This window comes from Carcharhinus amblyrhynchos, chromosome 32 (assembly GCF_965287045.1).
Source record: "Carcharhinus amblyrhynchos chromosome 32, sCarAmb.v2.hapA, whole genome shotgun sequence".
Taxonomy (NCBI): domain Eukaryota; kingdom Metazoa; phylum Chordata; class Chondrichthyes; order Carcharhiniformes; family Carcharhinidae; genus Carcharhinus; species Carcharhinus amblyrhynchos.
Genome location: NC_137355.1, coordinates 23,252,994 through 23,271,331, shown reverse-complemented (window position 1 = coordinate 23,271,331; position 18,338 = coordinate 23,252,994). Strand labels below are relative to the sequence as shown.

Here is an 18,338-nt window from a genome sequence, read left to right as displayed (position 1 = left end):
ATCAGATTGGTGGCAGGAGCCTGGCTGAGGAGTTCGTAGAATGTTTCTGAGTTTCTTAGAGCAGCATGTTGTGGAACAAGCCAGGGTACAGATTATATCAGAATCAGTATCGTGCAATGTAACAAGATTAATTAATGACCTCAGAGCAAAGGCAGCCCTAGGCAGCAGCAACCATTGAATTTTATATCCAGTTTGAAAGGGAGAAGAGTGGGTCTAAAACTGGAACTTAAATAAAAGCAACAATGTATGCATGAAAGCTGAGCCAGCAGAAGTGAACTGAAACACTCAGCTAAAGGATAGGTCGATAGAGTAGCAGTGGCAGACATTTATGGGGGCATTTCAGAATAAGAATAAATATATTCCTACTGTGAAGAAAAATTCTAAGGGGTGGACCCATTATCTGTCATTAACTAAAGTAGTTATGGAAAGCATCAAACTTAAGGAAAAAGCATATAAATGTGCAAAAATGAGTGTCAGACCAGAATATAAAGAATGAAAGAGAATGAGGTTAGCACTGCTGCCTCACAGCACTGGAGCCCAGGTTCGATTCCGGCTTTGGGTCACTGTCAGTGTGGAATTTGTACATTCCCCTCGTGTCTGCTTGGCTTTCCTCCAGGTGCTCTGGTTTCCTCCCACATTCCAAAGATGTACAGGTTAGAACATAGAACATAGAACACAGAAAAACTACAGCACAAACAGGCCCTTCGGCCCACAAGTTGTGCCAAACATATCCCTACCTACTAGGCTTACCTATAACCCTCTATCTTACTAAGTCCCATGTACTTATCCAAAAGTCTCTTAAAAGAGCCTATCGAATCCGCCACCACCACCATCGCTGGCAGTTGTTCCACGCACCCACCACCCTCTGAGTGAAAAACTTATCCCTGACATCTCCTCTGTACCGACTCCCCAGCACCTTAAACTTGTGTCGTCTTGTGGCAGCCATTTCAGCCCTATGAAAAAGGCTTCTGACTATCCACCCAATCAATACCTCTCAACATCTTAGATGGTTAGATGGATCGGTCATACTAAATTGACCCTTAATGTCCAAAGTTGTGTAGGGTAGGAGGATTAGCTATGGTGAATGCACCGGTTCATTGGAATAGGGCAGAGAGGAAGAACTGGATGGGATTCTCTTCCAGAGACTCAGCACGGATTTAATGGGCCAAATGGCCTCTTTCACCAACGTAGGGACTCTATGATTCTATGAATGACTAAAAGGTTAATAAGGAGAAATAACTTAATGAGTATAAGAACAAGTTGGCTGGAAATGTAAAAATGGACGGAAACAGTTTCTGCAGTTATTAAAGAGGAAAAGAGTTAAGTTAGCAATGGTCTTCTAGAGAGTGAGAATGGGGAGTTAATTGTAAACAATGAGGAAAGAAGAAAATATTTTGCTTCTGCCTTCACTAAATATTCCATTACTCTATTTGCCATTTTTTGCCCACTCATTTAACCTTTCTATGTTTCTTTGTAGATTCTCTGCCTCCTCTTAACAACTTATTTTTCTTCCTATCTTGGTGACATTTGCAAATTTAGCTACTACACATTTAATCCCTTTTGAGTGTGAAAGAGGTGGGGAAGATTGTGTACTGGAGGCAGGGAGGAGAAAAGTGTACCCTAGAGGAGTGGGAGGAGCGATGGCATGAGTAATTCACCTCTTTACAATTGGCAGAGTTGGAGAAGTGGACAAGGTCATCGTTGTACATTTCCTGCGTATTGATGATGTCGCTGTACTCCTTCTGGCTCAAGTCCTCAGGATTAATCCCATTGGCTCGCAGAAACTCTTGATAGGCAACACTAAACGCCTGTCCAATGGACTGAGCTATCAGCTGTGCCTGTGTGGGTGCAAGACAAATCACTGAAAACATCAACCCAACAATCAAACATTCCCCAGCCTGAATGAATAATGTCATCCTGGGTCACAGACAGTGGAATGAACAGCATCAATCCCTGGCCTTCATTCACTGAGCAATTAATAAAACATTCAATACTGATGGGCAGTGTGAAATTCCCAATTACTAAACCTGGAATTGACCCTGTAAGGAACAGACTGTCTCCCTGAGGCTCTGTGAAATTGACCAGGATCCACCTGGGTGGAGCCCATGTACCCAAGTATTTCTGAGGCCGTGCAGTACAATATCTGCAAGTGGAGCTGGAACCAAGCAAGAGAAGCCCATAAGGAGACATTAAAGGAAAAGCAATCATACTCACATCCTCCGACTCAAAGACATGGCAGACCATCTTGTATTGTTTCTTGGCCTCCAAGCTCCCAGGCGTACTCTCAATACAATCCTGGGAAGCTGCCCGTGGCACTCGCCGTCGAGCCATCAGAACAACAATATTGCCGATATCTGCAATGTAGGATATTGTGCGCAGTGCGTGGTCCATCATTGGCTCCTGGAATAGGAGATACATCAGGATTAGCAGCTGGTGACAGAACTTACACCCTTTAATCAACGGAGTTACAGATGTCAGAAACCCTCAAACTGCAGATCCAGCCACAGCGAACAGCAGGCGAACTGAAGCACCATCTTTATGTTGACAGCAGACAAATTTTAAGCCATGGTTCAGTGGGTAACAGTAACACTCTCTTCCAAAAATTGGAAACAATTTCAACCCCAATTCAGACATGGGAGTAGAAACTACAGGCTAACACTTTAGTGTCGTTCTGAGGGAGTGCTGCACTATCAGAGGGTCAGTGCTGAGGGAGCGCCGCACTGTCAGAGGGTCAGTACTGAGGGAGTGCCGCACTGTCAGAGGGTCAGTGCTGAGGGAGTGCCGCACTGTCAGAGGGTCAGTACTGAGGGAGTGCCGCACTGTCAGAGGGTCAGTGCTGAGGGAGTGCCGCACTGTCAGAGGGTCAGTACTGAGGGAGTGCCGCACTGTCAGAGGGTCAGTGCTGAGGGAGCGCCGCACTGTCAGAGGGTCAGTACTGAGGGAGCGCCGCACTGTCAGAGAGGGTCAGTGCTGAGGGAGTGCCGCACTGTCAGAGAGGGTCAGTGCTGAGGGAGTGCCGCACTGTCAGAGGGTCAGTACTGAGGGAGTGCCGCACTGTCAGAGAGGGTCAGTGCTGAGGGAGCGCCGCACTGTCAGAGAGGGTCAGTGCTGAGGGAGCGCCGCACTGTCAGAGGGTCAGTGCTGAGGGAGCGCCGCACTGTCAGAGAGGGTCAGCGCTGAGGGAGCACCGCACTGTCAGAGGGTCAGTACTGAGGGAGCGCCGCACTGTCAGAGGGTCAGTGCTGAGGGAGCACTGCACTGTCAGAGGGTCAGTGCTGAGTGAGCACTGCACTCTAAAATTGTCAAGAGCAAATGGATGCCATAATAAGATCAGCAATGAGGGTGCATTGGACTGTCTGAGTGTCAGGCTTGAGGGAGTGCCGCACAGGCTGAGAGTCAAGGACAAGGGATTGCTGTACAGTACTGACGTCACAACAACAACAGAGCAATGCACATCCACCAGTTAGGAGTGAGTGAATTACCAGGAGAGTGCTGTAGTGTTATAGGGGAATTAATTTGTGAACGTCACACTGATGGAGGTGTTTTTGAAACATTAAATTGATGTCCTGTCTGCTGTCTAAAGCAGATGTCCAGGATCCCACATCAGTATGAAAAAAGCAGTGTTTTCCTGGTATTTCAGACCAATACGTGTCCCTGAGATTCACCTAAGCACAGATTCTGGATCTTTTTTCACATTGCTGTTTAAGAGATCTTGCAGAGCTCACACTGCCTTCCTCTACTGCACCACGATTATACTTCAAAATACTTTATTGGCTGTTTTCAGGGCATCCTGAGGTTTGGAAAGTTCTGTATTTTTTATTTTGCTTATTAACTTTTTATTCATCACGCTGCTTTCCTGCACACTGCCTGTCAGCACAGGTTTCCCTGCACACTGCCTGAGCAAGACTTCCCCCTCCCATCTCTCTCCATCCACGGATTTATGGAATACCTCATTCAGTTGTAACAATTTTACAGTGAATATCAGAAAGGAGCTTACCCATCTCATTGCTTACTCATCTGAAGCTACAAACTGGAGCTCGGAAGCTGCAACCCTTCTCTCAGAACCTGGAATCTTCCATAATTGTATCACCTCCTCCCCCATCCCCCTGTCCACTGTCACTGGGGTGGGGAGCGAGTCTCACACATACACTGTTACTGGGGAGGGGGAGTGAGTCTTACACATACACTGTTACTGGGGAGGGGGAGCGAGTCTCACACATACACTGTTACTGGGGAGGGGGAGTGAGTCTCACACATACACTGTTACTGGGGAGGGGGAGCGAGTCTCACACATACACTGTTACTGGGGTGGGGAGCGAGTCTCACACATACACTGTTACTGGGGAGGGGGAGCGAGTCTCACACATACACTGTTACTGGGGAGGGGGAGTGAGTCTTACACATACACTGTTACTGGGGAGGGGGAGTGAGTCTTACACATACACTGTTACTGGGGTGGGGAGCGAGTCTTACACATACACTGTTACTGGGGTGGGGAGTGAGTCTTACACATACACTGTTACTGGGGAGGGGGAGCGAGTCTCACACATACACTGTTACTGGGGTGGGGAGTGAGTCTTACACATACACTGTTACTGGGGAGGGGGAGCGAGTCTCACACATACACTGTTACTGGGGAGGGGGAGTGAGTCTCACACATACACTGTTACTGGGGAGGGGGAGCGAGTCTCACACATACACTGTTACTGGGGTGGGGAGTGAGTCTTACACATACACTGTTACTGGGGAGGGGGAGTGAGTCTTACACATACACTGTTACTGGGGAGGGGGAGTGAGTCTTACACATACACTGTTACTGGGGAGGGGGAGCGAGTCTCACACATACACTGTTACTGGGGTGGGGAGTGAGTCTTACACATACACTGTTACTGGGGAGGGGGAGTGAGTCTTACACATACACTGTTACTGGGGAGGGGGAGTGAGTCTTACACATACACTGTTACTGGGGAGGGGGAGTGAGTCTTACACATACACTGTTACTGGGGTGGGGGAGTGAGTCTTACACATACACTGTTACTGGGGAGGGGGAGTGAGTCTTACACATACACTGTTACTGGGGAGGGGGAGTGAGTCTCACACATACACTGTTACTGGGGAGGGGGAGTGAGTCTTACACATACACTGTTACTGGGGAGGGGGAGTGAGTCTCACACATACACTGTTACTGGGGAGGGGGAGTGAGTCTTACACATACACTGTTACTGGGGAGGGGGAGTGAGTCTCACACATACACTGTTACTGGGGAGGGGGAGTGAGTCTTACACATACACTGTTACTGGGGAGGGGGAGTGAGTCTCACACATACACTGTTACCTGTGAATCTGCATTCAGAACTTTAATCCGCTGTGTGGAGATGAAGAGATCAACTTCGGTCATTGGCTGAGAATCTCCATCCGAACCCTGATGGAAAGGAGGTGACAGGGTCATTGCTAAACCTAGGTACCAGCTATACATCTGCGTCCAGATGAGTTTCCATTGAATTAAATGTCTAATGTAGCACACATGATGCAACTGTGCTGCATTAGTGGCCCGTTAAAGCAAAGAAAAATCAATCATTCTCACAGGATAAGGACAAGCTCCTTCAGGCTGTTTACTTACCCCTTTCTTCTTGGTTTTTGATGTTTTCTGCACCCTCTAAAGGACAACAAAATATGAAAGAAGTTAGAGACTGGAGATAGCACAATAGATACTGACAGGCAAGGTGTGCCCAGTCACTGGGTGCAGGTAGTGATATTCCTCCTCATAACCAAGACATCATTGTGAAGGTGTGGGGCCCAGAATTGCCCTCAGTCAAAAATCAAAGAAGGTTACAGCACAGGAACAGGCCCTTCGGCCCTCCAAGCCTACACTGACCATGCTGTCTCACTGAACTAAAACCCCCTCCCCTTCCAGGGACCGTATCCCTCTATTCCCATCCTATTCATGTATTTGTCAAGACCACCCTTAAAAGTCACTACCATATCCACTTCCACTACCTCACCCAGCAACGAGTTCCAGGCACCAATCACCCTCTGTGTAAAAAATCTGCCTCGTGCATCTATTTTAAACCTTGTCCCTCACACCTTAAACCTGTGCCCCCTAGTAATTGACTCTTCCATCCTAGGAAAAAGCATCTGACTATCCACTCTGTCCATGCCTCTCATAATCTTGCAGACTTCTATCAGGTCTCCCCTCAACCTCTGTCATTCCAGTGAGAACAAACCAAATTTCTCCAACCTCTCCTCATAGCTAATGCCCTCCATACCAGGGCAACATCCTGGTAAATCTTTTCTGTACCCTCTTCAAAGTCTCCACATCCGTCTGGTAGTGTGGTGACCAGAATGGAACACTAAATTCCTCGTGTGGCCTAACTAAGGTTCCATAAAGCTGCAATATGATTTGCCAATTTTTAAACTCAGTGCCCTGGCCAATGAAAGCAAGCATGCCATATGCCTTCTTGACTACCTTCTCCACCTGCGTTGCCACTTTCAGTGACCTGTGTACCTGTACACCCAGATCCCTCTGCCTATTAATACTCTTAAGGGTTCTGCCATTTACTATATATTTCCTATCTGTATTAGACCTTCCAAAATGCATTACCTCACATTTGTCTGGATTAAACTCCAACTGTCATTCTCTCCAACTGATCTATATCCTGCTGTATCCTCTGATGGTCCTCATCGCTATCCACAAATCCACCAACCTTTGTGTCATCTGCAAACTTACTAATCAATCCAGTTACATTTTTCTCCAAATCATTTATATATATTACAAACAGCAAAGATCCCAGCACTGATCCCTGAGGAACACCACTTGTTACAGCCCTCCATTCAGAAACCCACCCTTCCATTGCTATCCTGTCTTCTTTGACCAAGCCAGTTTTGTATCCACCTTGCCAGCTCACCTCTGATCCCATGAATCTTCACCTTCTACACCAATCTGCCATGAGGGACCTTGTCAAAGGCCTTACTGAAGTCCATGTAGACAACATCCACTGCCCTACCCTCATCAATCATCTTTGTCACTTCCTCGTAAAACTCAATCAAACTCATGAGACACGACTTCCCCTTCACAAAACCATGTTGCCTCTCACTAATACTAATTGAAAGGGTGCAGAGGAGATTTACAAGGATGTTGCCTGGATTGGGTGGCATGCCTTATGGAGATAGGTTGAGGGAGCTCGGTCTTTTCTCCTTGGAGAGACGAAGGATGACAGGTGACCTGATAGAGGTTTATAAGATGTTGAGAGGTATTGATCGGGTGGATTCTGAGAGGCTTCTTCCCAGGGCTGAAATGGTTGCTACGAGAGGACACAGGTTTAAGGTGCTGGGGAGTAGGTACAGAGGAGATATCAGGGGTATGTTTTTCTCTCTGAGGGTGGTGGGTGAATGGAATCAGCTGCCATCAGTGGTGGTTGAGGCAAATTTGATAGGGTCTTTTAAGAGGCTTCTGGATGAGTACATGGGAGTTAATAGGATCGAGGGTTATAGGTAAGCGTAGTAGGTAGGATATCGTCAGTGCAACTTGTGGGCCAAAGGGCCTGTTTGTGCTGTAGTTTTTCTATGTTCTAATATGTCCACTTATTTCCAAATGGGAATAAATCCTGCATAAAAGAATCCTCTCCAATAATTTCCCTACCACTGATATAAGGACTCACCTGCCAGTAATTATCTGGATTATTCTTGCTACCCTTCTTGAACAAAGGAACAACATTTGCTATTCTCCAATCCTCCGAGAACTCCCAGAATGACATGGAGATGGCAGCATTGGACGGGGATAAACACAGTAAGAAGTTTCACAACACCAGGTTAAAGTCCAACAGGTTTATTTGGTAGAAAAAGCCACTAGTTTTCAGAGCGCTGCTCCTTCATCAGGTAACTGGGAGTTCTGTTCACAAACAGGGCATATAAAGACACAGACTCAATTTACAAAATAATGGTTGGAATGACATACAGATGGTGTAACATAGTGTCACACTATTTGTAACCCCCATGACTTGCCCAGGCTTACAAAACCTCACTAACTGGCCCGGCTGGAGACAATATACATCTCTTTAACCTGTGCTTAACCCTCTCTGCACTCACACTGTCTGTACCTTTAAGACTTGTCCACCTGTAAAGACTCGCATTCCAACCATTATTTTGTAAATTGAGTTTGTGTCTTTATATGCCCTGTTTGTGAACAGAACTCCCACTTACCTGATGAAGGAGCAGCGCTCCAAAAGCTAGTGGCTTTTGAGACCAAACAAACCTGTTGGACTTTAACCTGGTGTTGTGAAATTTCTTTCTGTGTTGACCTCCCCTGTGGCTAATAAGGATACAAAGATTTCTCTCAAAGCCCCATCAATTTCCTCCCCTTGCCTCCCTCAGTAGTCTGGGGTATATCCCATCAGGCCCTGGGGACTTGTCTACCTTAATGTTCCTCAAGAACCCCAATACCACCTCCTTTTTGATCTCAACATGACTCAAACTATCTACACATTCTTTCCCAGACTCATCATCCACCAGGTCCTTCTCTTTGGTGAATACTGTCGCAAAGTAATCATTTAATACCTTGCCCATTCCCTCTGGCTCCACATATAGATTCCCTCCCTTGACCTTGAGTGGGCCAGCCCTCTCCCTGGCTACCCTTCTGCTCTTTACATATGTATAAAAAGCCTTGCGATTTTCCTTAATCCTGCTGGCCAATGCTTTTTCGTGACCCCTTTTAGTCTCTTTACTCCTTGCTTAAGTTTCTTTCTACTTTCCTTTATTCCACACTTGCTTCGTGTGTTCCCAGCCTCCTGGCTTTGATAAATGCTTCCTTTTTTCCTTTGACCGGGCTCACAATATCTCTCGTTGTCAAGGTTCTCAAAATTTGCCATACTTATCCTTCATCCTTACAGGAATGTGCTGGTCCTGAATCCCTATCAACTTACACTTAATAGTTTCCCACATGCCAGATGTTGATTTGCCCTCAAACATCTGCCCCCAATCTTCATTCTTCAGTTCCTGTCTAATATTGTTGTAATTAATCTTCCCTCAATTTAGCACCTTAACTTGAGCCCTGATTGAGTTACCTCTAGGTAACTTTTACAGATCAATCATGACCTCCACCGTCTTCTAGTCCTTTAGAAATAAAGGCCAGCATTGTATTATCCTGTTTGATTATCTGTTCATCACTATTTAATTATTTATGGACATGGAAACTCACATATCTTCGATCCTCAACATTGGGAAAATCTCTAGTTTTATCGTTCTTAGTTCGAAATGGATGACCTCACAGATGCCAACACTGAAATCCATTTGCCACAGATTTTCCCATTCATTTAATCTATCAGCATTGATTCCAATTTTATGTTCTGTTCTACATGGTTTGCCATGTCCTCTAGGTCTGTGTCATCAGCAAATTTGGATATGCAGCTTTCCATCCCATTATCCAAGCCATAACAAAAAATGGTGCGTAGCTAGTGCCGCAATATAGATCCTTGCAGGAGAACTCTAGTCACAACTTCAACTTTAGTTAACAAACTCCATGAAGGACTTCATCAAATGCCTCCTTTAAGTCTTTATTAGTGACATCCATGGACAATGTCTTGCTCATTACTTGAATCACTTCAAAAAATTCAACCAGATCCGTGAAGGCGACCCATCTTCCCACCCTTTACATATCCATATCAGTTCTCTGATCAGCTGAAACTTTTCAGTGTTCCATGACTCTATCTTTACTGACAGGGCCTGGTTATTACCCAACAAAAGATGTTAGAGGAACTGGGCTATAATTCCTTGATCTCCTTCTCAATGAGGTGTGTGAGTATTAGTGATGAACATAGCACTTTAACGACATTCCTTCATTATTTTAACAATGCATCAGTCTGCTTCTAAACTGATATTCACACAGGCCATAATACATCTGTCGAATGGCAGAGATTGAATTGAGTGATACAAGATGAGTTAAACAAAGTACCTTAATGCGCCCCACAGCCTCCTGGGCCTGCATCATGCGGATGTTTTTGGAGGGGTTCCGCTCAGATAGTAACTGCGTGGAGCCCAGGTAATTGGCTGCAAAAATGATCCCGTCAATCAGATCCTCGGGTTCACAAGGACCTGGAACTTAACGAAAAACAACACAGCATGTAAGCTCAAGAAATACTTTGAGTCCCCAAGTAGTAACAAGGGCAGCTAACATATCAATCATCAGCAGAAACCAAGCTGAGTGGAACTATTCAACATCATTCACAGAACAAAGTGGAAATTGTAGCACAAAAAATCAGTCACCAAGTACTAAGTGCCAATCAGTTACTGAGTACCAATCACCAAGTACCAATCACTGAGTATCTGCCCATCACCATGTTCCAGTCCCCAAGTTTCAGTCCCTGAGCACTGCCAATCAGTCACCGAGAATACGCCAGTCCTGAAACAAATCTCAAGATGTGGGCTGGTCAACATAGAGTTGTGGCCTCAAATATATTAATATTTCTTATTGATATTCATTGTATCCAAGTACATCTCTGCCTTTACTTACAGGCAGGACCTGGACAGCTCAGGACAAGGCTTTACATATACAGAAACAGGACATTCAGCCCAACCACTCCCTAGCAATGCTCATCTTTCACTTCAGCCTCCTCTGATCTTCCCTCAGTTAAATCAATCATTACAACCTTTCTCCTTGACTCACTCCAGCGATCCTGGAAATAGACCAGGTTCTACATCTACATAAGTTTCTAATGAATCATACAGATGTGAAACATTAACTCAATGTTTCCCTCTCCACAGATGCTGCCAGATCTCCTATGTTTTTCAAGCATTTTCTGTTTTTATTTCAGATTTCCAGCATCCATAGTACGTTATTTTTATTTCAGTATGCAGACCAGCTGGTGCTGTGTATAACTGACACCTTTGCTACATGGAATGGCCATTCCAGCCAGCTCCATCCGGCTATATTCAAAAAGTACTCACCATCCACAAAGTTGGGAAAGGCTGATGGCTTCTTTGTTTGCTGAAAAAGAAACCAGATATTAGCAGCTGTCCTGCTGCACAGCACCGCACCAACTAAACATCAGCCAGCTGCACCTCAATAAACAACACAGCAAGACTTTAAATTCAATCCCTACAATCAAGTGAGTAAGAGACTCGATCCAATCAACTCACCATCTAGTCAGTTAGACAGATGGATGGTCAGATAGATAGCTGGTCAATCAGACAGATGCACTGACTCTCATTCAAGAACACGCGCTGGATGCCTGAGGCTGATTCATCCAAATTGCCAATCCTTGTGTGTTAATGAAGATAGTCTAGTTTAGTTTTTTTATTAGTGTCACACGTAGGTTTAAATTTACACTGCAATGAACTTCCACTAGTCACCACACTCTGGCACCTGTTCGGGTACACTGAGGGAGAATTTAGCACCCAACCGGAATGACTTTTGGAATGTGGAGGAAGCCCACGCAGACATGGAGAGGAGGTGCAGACAATGACCCAAGATTGGAACTGAACCTGGATCCCTGGCCTGTGCGGCAGCAGTGCTAATCAGAGTGCTGTCACCCAGCTAAGTGTCAGAAGGACATTTAAAACCTTGGAAATAATGGCAGCCACATCAGACAGCCACATGAATTCCATTCGAACTCACTGGATAGTGATCAGGAGCACACATCCAATATGATCTTTTTCTGCCTCACATTGTGGGCACAAATCAATCACAGCACCCCAAATACACCATTCCCCCCGTGTACCCCAAATACACCATTCCCCCCATGTACCCCAAATACACCATTCCCCCCGTGTACCCCAAATACACCATTCCCCCCGTGTACCCCAAATACACCATTCCCCCCATGTACCCCAAATACACCATTCCCCCCCCGTGTACCCCAAATACACCATTCCCCCCGTGTACCCCAAATACACCATTCCCCCCATGTACCCCAAATACACCATTCCCCCCCCGTATACCCCAAATACACCATTCCCCCCGTGTACCCCAAATACACCATTCCCCCCGTGTACCCCAAATACACCATTCCCCCCGTGTACCCCAAATACACCATTCCCCCCCGTGTACCCCAAATACACCATTCCCCCCCGTGTACCCCAAATACACCATTCCCCCCGTGCATCCCAAATACACCATTCCCCCCGTGTACCCCAAATACACCATTCCCCCCGTGTACCCCAAATACACCATTCCCCCCGTGCATCCCAAATACACCATTCCCCCCCGTGTACCCCAAATACACCATTCCCCCCGTGCATCCCAAATACACCATTCCCCCCGTGTACCCCAAATACACCATTCCCCCCGTGTACCCCAAATACACCATACCCCCGTGTACCCCAAATACACCATTCCCCCCGTGTATCCCAAATACACCATACCCCCATGTACCCCAAATACACCATACCCCCGTGTACCCCAAATACACCATACCCCCGTGTACCCCAAATACACCATACCCCCGTGTACCCCAAATACACCATTCCCCCCGTGTACCCCAAATACACCATTCCCCCCAGGTACCCCAAATACACCATTCCCCCCGTGTACCCCAAATACACCATACCCCCGTGTACCCCAAATACACCATTCCCCCCAGGTACCCCAAATACACCATTCCCCCCCGTATACCCCAAATACACCATTCCCCCGATGAGATTCCAGCTGGTTCTGTATATACCAACCCTTGAATGGAAGCTTACACATCCACTGATCCACAAACACTGAGTAAAAGAATAAAGATCACAAAACAGGAGTTGAATCTACCTCAGAGAGATAGTTATTGTTGACTGGACCATTGAGGTCGGAGCGCTGCTGCTTCCGGGGCTGCTCTATGTCGGGGGTCGCCTGTCAACACAGAAATAACTCTTTACAACTCCCACCATTAGTCACACACTCCCTCTATCTGATCATCCACCCATCTATCTAACCTGCTACTTATCCTCTATGTGACCATACATTTGTCCAGACATTTAGATACAGAGTAAAGCTCCCTCTACACTGTCCCCCATCAAACACTCCCAGGACAGGTACAGCACGGGGTTAGATACAGAGTAAAGCTCCTCAAAATTTTCCACCTATGCTGCTTTGATGCTAACATGGAAAGATTGCCCCTGCTGTGTCAGCCATTCCATGGGTCCCCTGACTCACTGTTAATATTTGAAACTATCTTGTGCTAAAATCCACACACTTGTCAAATCTAAGCCTTCCATCTCAGTGCTGGGTCACAACTGTTGGAGTGTAAGGCTGAGGTGAGGATCACCAGAGAGATTAAGCATTGTGCCAAGGCCACCAGGGGACGCAGTTTCACATTATATTCCAGAAACTGGAGTGTCCTGAATAATTATGTCCAATCCTCTCCAATAGCTGCTTACAAAACCCTCTGGGGGCAGCCATTTGACATGAACGGGAACAGTAAAATGTGGGGAACAGCACAGGACCAAATGAGTGAAATAACAGCAACTAACTGAGGATCGAACACATTCAACTACACAACAAGACAAGACTGAGGGTCAGAGGGAGTGTCATGTTATATTCTTTTAAATATCTTAAATTAAGCAGTATTTGCTGCCCCTCTAAATGTTATTGAATATGGGATGAATGTTTAAAATATTAATGATGTTCCAGATTTTATAAATATTACTGATATATTAAATACCTGTCTTTATTTCAATATCTATTAATACCACTGATCTGTTCAACTGTTCTCTCTCTCTGAAATGTACAAGCTCCAACTTCATATATTAAGTAACTTGCATCATTTTATACCTGCCATAATAAAGAGACGTGAGAATATATCACAGCTGAATTGCTTCCTGTCAGAAATCTCTCTTGAATAACTTTGCTCTGATTTCTGAGCCCCACAGCACAGGACAGCTAGAAAGTAGCCAGCAACTCATTCCTTATCCCTGCCAAATTAACAGGCGTCTGAGAAATTCCTCAAGCAGGATTTCTGCTCCTGATCCCTATTCAGTGTTCCCTGCAATGTGTATGGATGTGGAATGAAGTGTAGGATCCTACCCTCCACAGTTGAATAACCTGCCAACACTATCCGGTCATACTGAACAATTATTTTAATATTCATTCATGGGATATGGGTGTCGCTGGCTACCCAGCAATTCGTTGCAGATGGCGCCAAGATTGGTGGCGTAGTGGACAGTGAAGAAAATTATCTCCAATTTCAATGGGATCTTGATCAATTGGGCCAATGGGCTGACAAATGGCAGATGGAATTTAGTTTAGACAAATACGAGGTGATGCATTTTGGTAGACTGAACCAGGGCAGGACTAACTCAGTTAATGGTAGGGCGTTGGGGAGACTTGCAGAACGAAGAGATCTAGGTGTACATGTTCATAGCTCCTTGAAAGTGGAGTCACAGGTGGACAGGGTGGTGAAGAAGGCATTTGGCATGCTTGGTTTCATCAGTCAGAACATTGAATACAGGAGTTGGGTCGACTTGTTGAAGTTGTATGAGACATTGGTAAGGCCACACTTGGAATACTGTGTGCAATTCTGGTCACCCTTTTTATAGAAAGGATATTACTAAACTAGAAAGAGTGCAGAAAAAATTTACTAAGATGTTACCGGGACTTGTTGGATTGCATTATAAGGAGAAGCCGGATAGACTGGGACTTTTTTTCTCTGGAGTGTAAGAGGCTGAGGGGTGATCTTTTAGAGGTCTATAAAATAATGAGTGGCACAGAGCAGCCAGATAGTCAATATCTTTTTCCAAAGGTAGGGGAGTCGAAAACTAGAGGGCATAGGTTTAAGGTGAGAGGGGAGGGATACAAAAGTATCCAGAGGGGGTAGTTCTTTTCACACAGAGGGTGGTGAGTGTCTGGAACAAGCTGCCAGAGGTAGTACTAGAGGTGGGTACAATTTTGTCTTTTAAAAAGCATTTAGATAGTTACGTGGATAAAATGGGTACAGAGGAATATGGCCAAATGCAGGCAATTGGGATTAGTTTAGGGGGTTTAAAAAAAAAGGCTTCATGGACAGGTTGGGCTGAAGGGCCTGTTTCCATACTGTAAACCTCTATGACACTATGCCTCTATAAGAGGAACCCTCAGCCTGAGGGTGTTTAAGAGTGAACTACATTGCTGTGGCTCTGCAGTCACGTGTAAGCCAGACTGGGTAAGGACAGCAGATTTCCTTCTCTAAAGGACATTAGTTTTTCCAACAATCGACAATGGTTTCATGGTCATTAGACTTTTATTTCCAGATGTTTTTATTGAATTCAAATTTCACCATCTGCTGTGGTGGGATTTGAACCCAGTCCTTAGAACATTACCCTGGGACTCTGGATTACTAGTCCAATGACAATACCACTATGCCACTGCCTCCCCTAATTGGGAGAGATACTGGAAATGATAAGGTCAGTTTTTGGAGGGGACTCTAGAACATTCAAGAGAGGAAGGAATGATTTTGATCTTGAGGAAGTGTTGATTATGGCAAAGTGTACCTGCCCAGAGTTCCATTGCTTGTGTTCCTCAGCAGCTCTCAGACTGGGCTTGTCACTGCAGGGAGTCTCGCCACCTTTTCCATCACTGGCTGTTGCCTGGCAGAATCTGGGTCGACCGTCCCCCCTCCCCTGGCAGCCAGCCAGGTTTCTGTCTAACTTCCCCTTCACAGCCTCCTCCAGATTCTGCTCTCCAACACTGTTCAAGCTGCTCATACTCATGCTCATTTTGATTTCAGCTACAATCTGATCAATATCCTCCTCTGCATCTTCTGCGTCTGCTTCATATTTGCTGCCTTGGTGCCGGGGTGTCTGAGGGGACTGGATGACATGCTCGGAGGATGTATACTCCTGAGCGGTTCCTTCACTGTTGACTTCAGTGTGGGCTACAGTACAGTCTGTTTCCCCAAGTTGACCATCCCTGTCACAACCATGATCTTCAGATTCTTCAGTCGTCACCTGGGAGAGCCCGTTTGATTCTGCCCAGGCCTCTTCTACAGCTTCCTGGCAGTCATCAGCTGCTGCTGCAGATATAGCCTGAGTTCTATAGCCCTCTCCGATGCACCCTATGTCTTCCAGATAACTATCTTCCTCAGGACAGTATCTAATATAATAAGTCACACCTTCCTCCTCCTCGGGTAGACCTTCATCGTAATCTTCCTCTTCCTCAGAGGTATTGTTTACATAGTCAGAGCTCGAGTCACCGTCCCCGGGGTTGTCACAGAGATTGGTATCCGCAGCAATTGGAGAGGATTCCTTGCCATCCTCCTGCCAATCTTCAGAGGGCTGATGTTTTGGTTCCTCCTGGCACTGAGGGGGAGTGGAGCAACGATCCAGCCCAGCTTCCACAGGGTGGCTTGCCATCATCACCAGCTCCAGCCGGTTCTAAGTGCCGTCCCGTCACATTCCAGTCCTGGTTCAGAGAGTTATTCTGTGGAAAACAGAAAGGTATCAGTGCAAAACAACAACAAACACTTTAATGCCTTCACATTGTAAACCGTGGGAAATAGAGATCCATCCAGAACAACATTATAGCACATACTATTCTGGGACAAAATATTCATTATCAGGACCTCCCCTGCTGCCTTTCATTGTGGGCTACCCAATCCCCCTCCTCATCAACCAGCCAAACCCCTCCTTTCGCAGTAAACTATTTCATTGTATTGTCTCCTTCAGGCACAGACTCTCACAGGGGTACGTGCGCAGTGGCCCACTAAACGCCATCCTGCCTGCCTCTCCAGCAGGTATAGACCTAACTCCTGATTTTTAATGAGATTCACACAAGTGCACTCTGTACAGTATGTGGGAGATTCATTTTGAAAATCCCGCTTAAAAAAGCAGCAGGATTTACTCCAATTTTTACACAAATTCGACACTTAGAATTTTTTCTGGGAGAATCCCAATCACTGGCTCTCACTGGGGTATGGGTCCCGCACACACTGACTCTCACTGGGGTACGGGTCCCACACACACTGACTCTCACTGGGGTACGGGTCCCGCACACACTGACTCTCACTGAGGGACGGGTCCCACAGATACTGACTCTCACTGGGGTACAGCTCCCACACACACTGACTCTCACTGGGGTACGGGTCCCAAACACACTGACTCTCACTGGGGTACGGCTCCCACACACACTGACTCTCACTGGGGTACGGCTCCCACACACACTGACTCTCACTGGGGTACGGCTCCCACACACACTGACTCTCACTGGGGTACGGCTCCCACACACACTGACTCTCACTGGGGTACGGCTCCCACATACACTGACTCAATCAAATTTGCTCCTGGATTATGGGTCAGATCTCTTTCTAAAGCCTGGTCTTTTGGTTTCAAAAGGCCAAAGCTGGTCTAATACTGGCCTTAATGGTGCAGGGTCCAATTGAAGATTTTTGAAACCAGTTCTTTGAGCTGCTGTTAAATGTGTTCTCTTCCATGGAAGCTCTAATCATTGGGTTTGTGGCTGAGACACTAAACAATAAGCCTCTTCTCCACTTGTCCTGTTACTGGGTTCAGTATTTCTATAAATGCCTTAGATTTGCTGCTCAGCTCACCCAGTTTCTGTCCTGCCCAACCTTAGTTGTCCCCAAAAGGTGGCCTTGAGTTGCTTTCTTCAACCGCAGCAACCTGTGTGATGTCAGTACACTCTTACCCTTTCTACAGTGTGGTGACCAGAACTGGATACAACACTCTAGTTGCGGACATATCATAGTTTTATGAAGGTACAGCATTATTTCCCTGATTTTCTACTTAATACCTCAAACCCAAGACCCCATATTTACTGATTGCTTTTTCAATAGGTCCTGCCGCCTTCAAAGATTGATGCACATAAACCCTCAGCTGCTTCTCTCCCTGCATATTCTTTAAAACTATGCCATTAAGTACAGTTTACTTCTCCCTATGCCTTCTGTTAAATGCATCACATTACACTGCTCTATGTTGTGTGTCCACTCTACAAGCCTATCAACACTCTGTTTTAGTTGATTCATATCACCTTCACCATTTGCCTCACCTCCACCTTTCACAGCATCTGCAAACTCTGAAATTTTTCCAACAGAAAAATAATTAATAAAAGTCAAATAAAAGCAGTGACCTTGACACTGACCCCAGGAGAACACCACTGGCTATCATCCCTCAATCTGAAAAACAGCCAATTTTCTTAATCCATGTTGATACTCACAGTCCTATTCTGAACCGCAATTTTGTTAACCAGCCATTTATGTGGTAAATGATCAACCCTTTCATAAAATCCATATAGACTGCATCTACCACATTTCCTTCATCAACCTCCTCCATCCTTTATCAAAACATTCAATTACGTTAACCAAGCACCAACTGCCTTTTACAAATCCATGCTGAATCTCCTTAATTAACATCAGGGTGGCATAGTGATTAGCACTGCTG

At 45.8% G+C, this 18,338-nt stretch overlaps 1 protein-coding gene across 4 annotated transcripts in view; it reads right to left on the bottom strand.

The window, feature by feature from the left end:
- Positions 1–18,338, bottom strand: part of apba2b (amyloid beta (A4) precursor protein-binding, family A, member 2b) — a 65,336-nt gene that overhangs the window by 23,828 nt on the left and 23,170 nt on the right. For 3 of the 4 annotated variants that reach the window (XM_080215966.1, XM_080215964.1, XM_080215965.1), the window contains 8 exons: positions 15,435–16,362; positions 12,739–12,819; positions 10,938–10,977; positions 9,946–10,091; positions 5,620–5,655; positions 5,335–5,421; positions 2,215–2,400; positions 1,659–1,838 (listed from right to left, as the gene is read on the bottom strand). In XM_080215966.1, the coding sequence (XP_080072092.1) occupies positions 1,659–1,838; positions 2,215–2,400; positions 5,335–5,421; positions 5,620–5,655; positions 9,946–10,091; positions 10,938–10,977; positions 12,739–12,819; positions 15,435–16,298 (1,620 nt within the window). In that variant the 5' untranslated portion in view covers positions 16,299–16,362. The remainder of the gene's footprint in view (positions 1–1,658; positions 1,839–2,214; positions 2,401–5,334; positions 5,422–5,619; positions 5,656–9,945; positions 10,092–10,937; positions 10,978–12,738; positions 12,820–15,434; positions 16,363–18,338) is intronic. The other variant, XM_080215967.1, reaches the window with a different exon arrangement.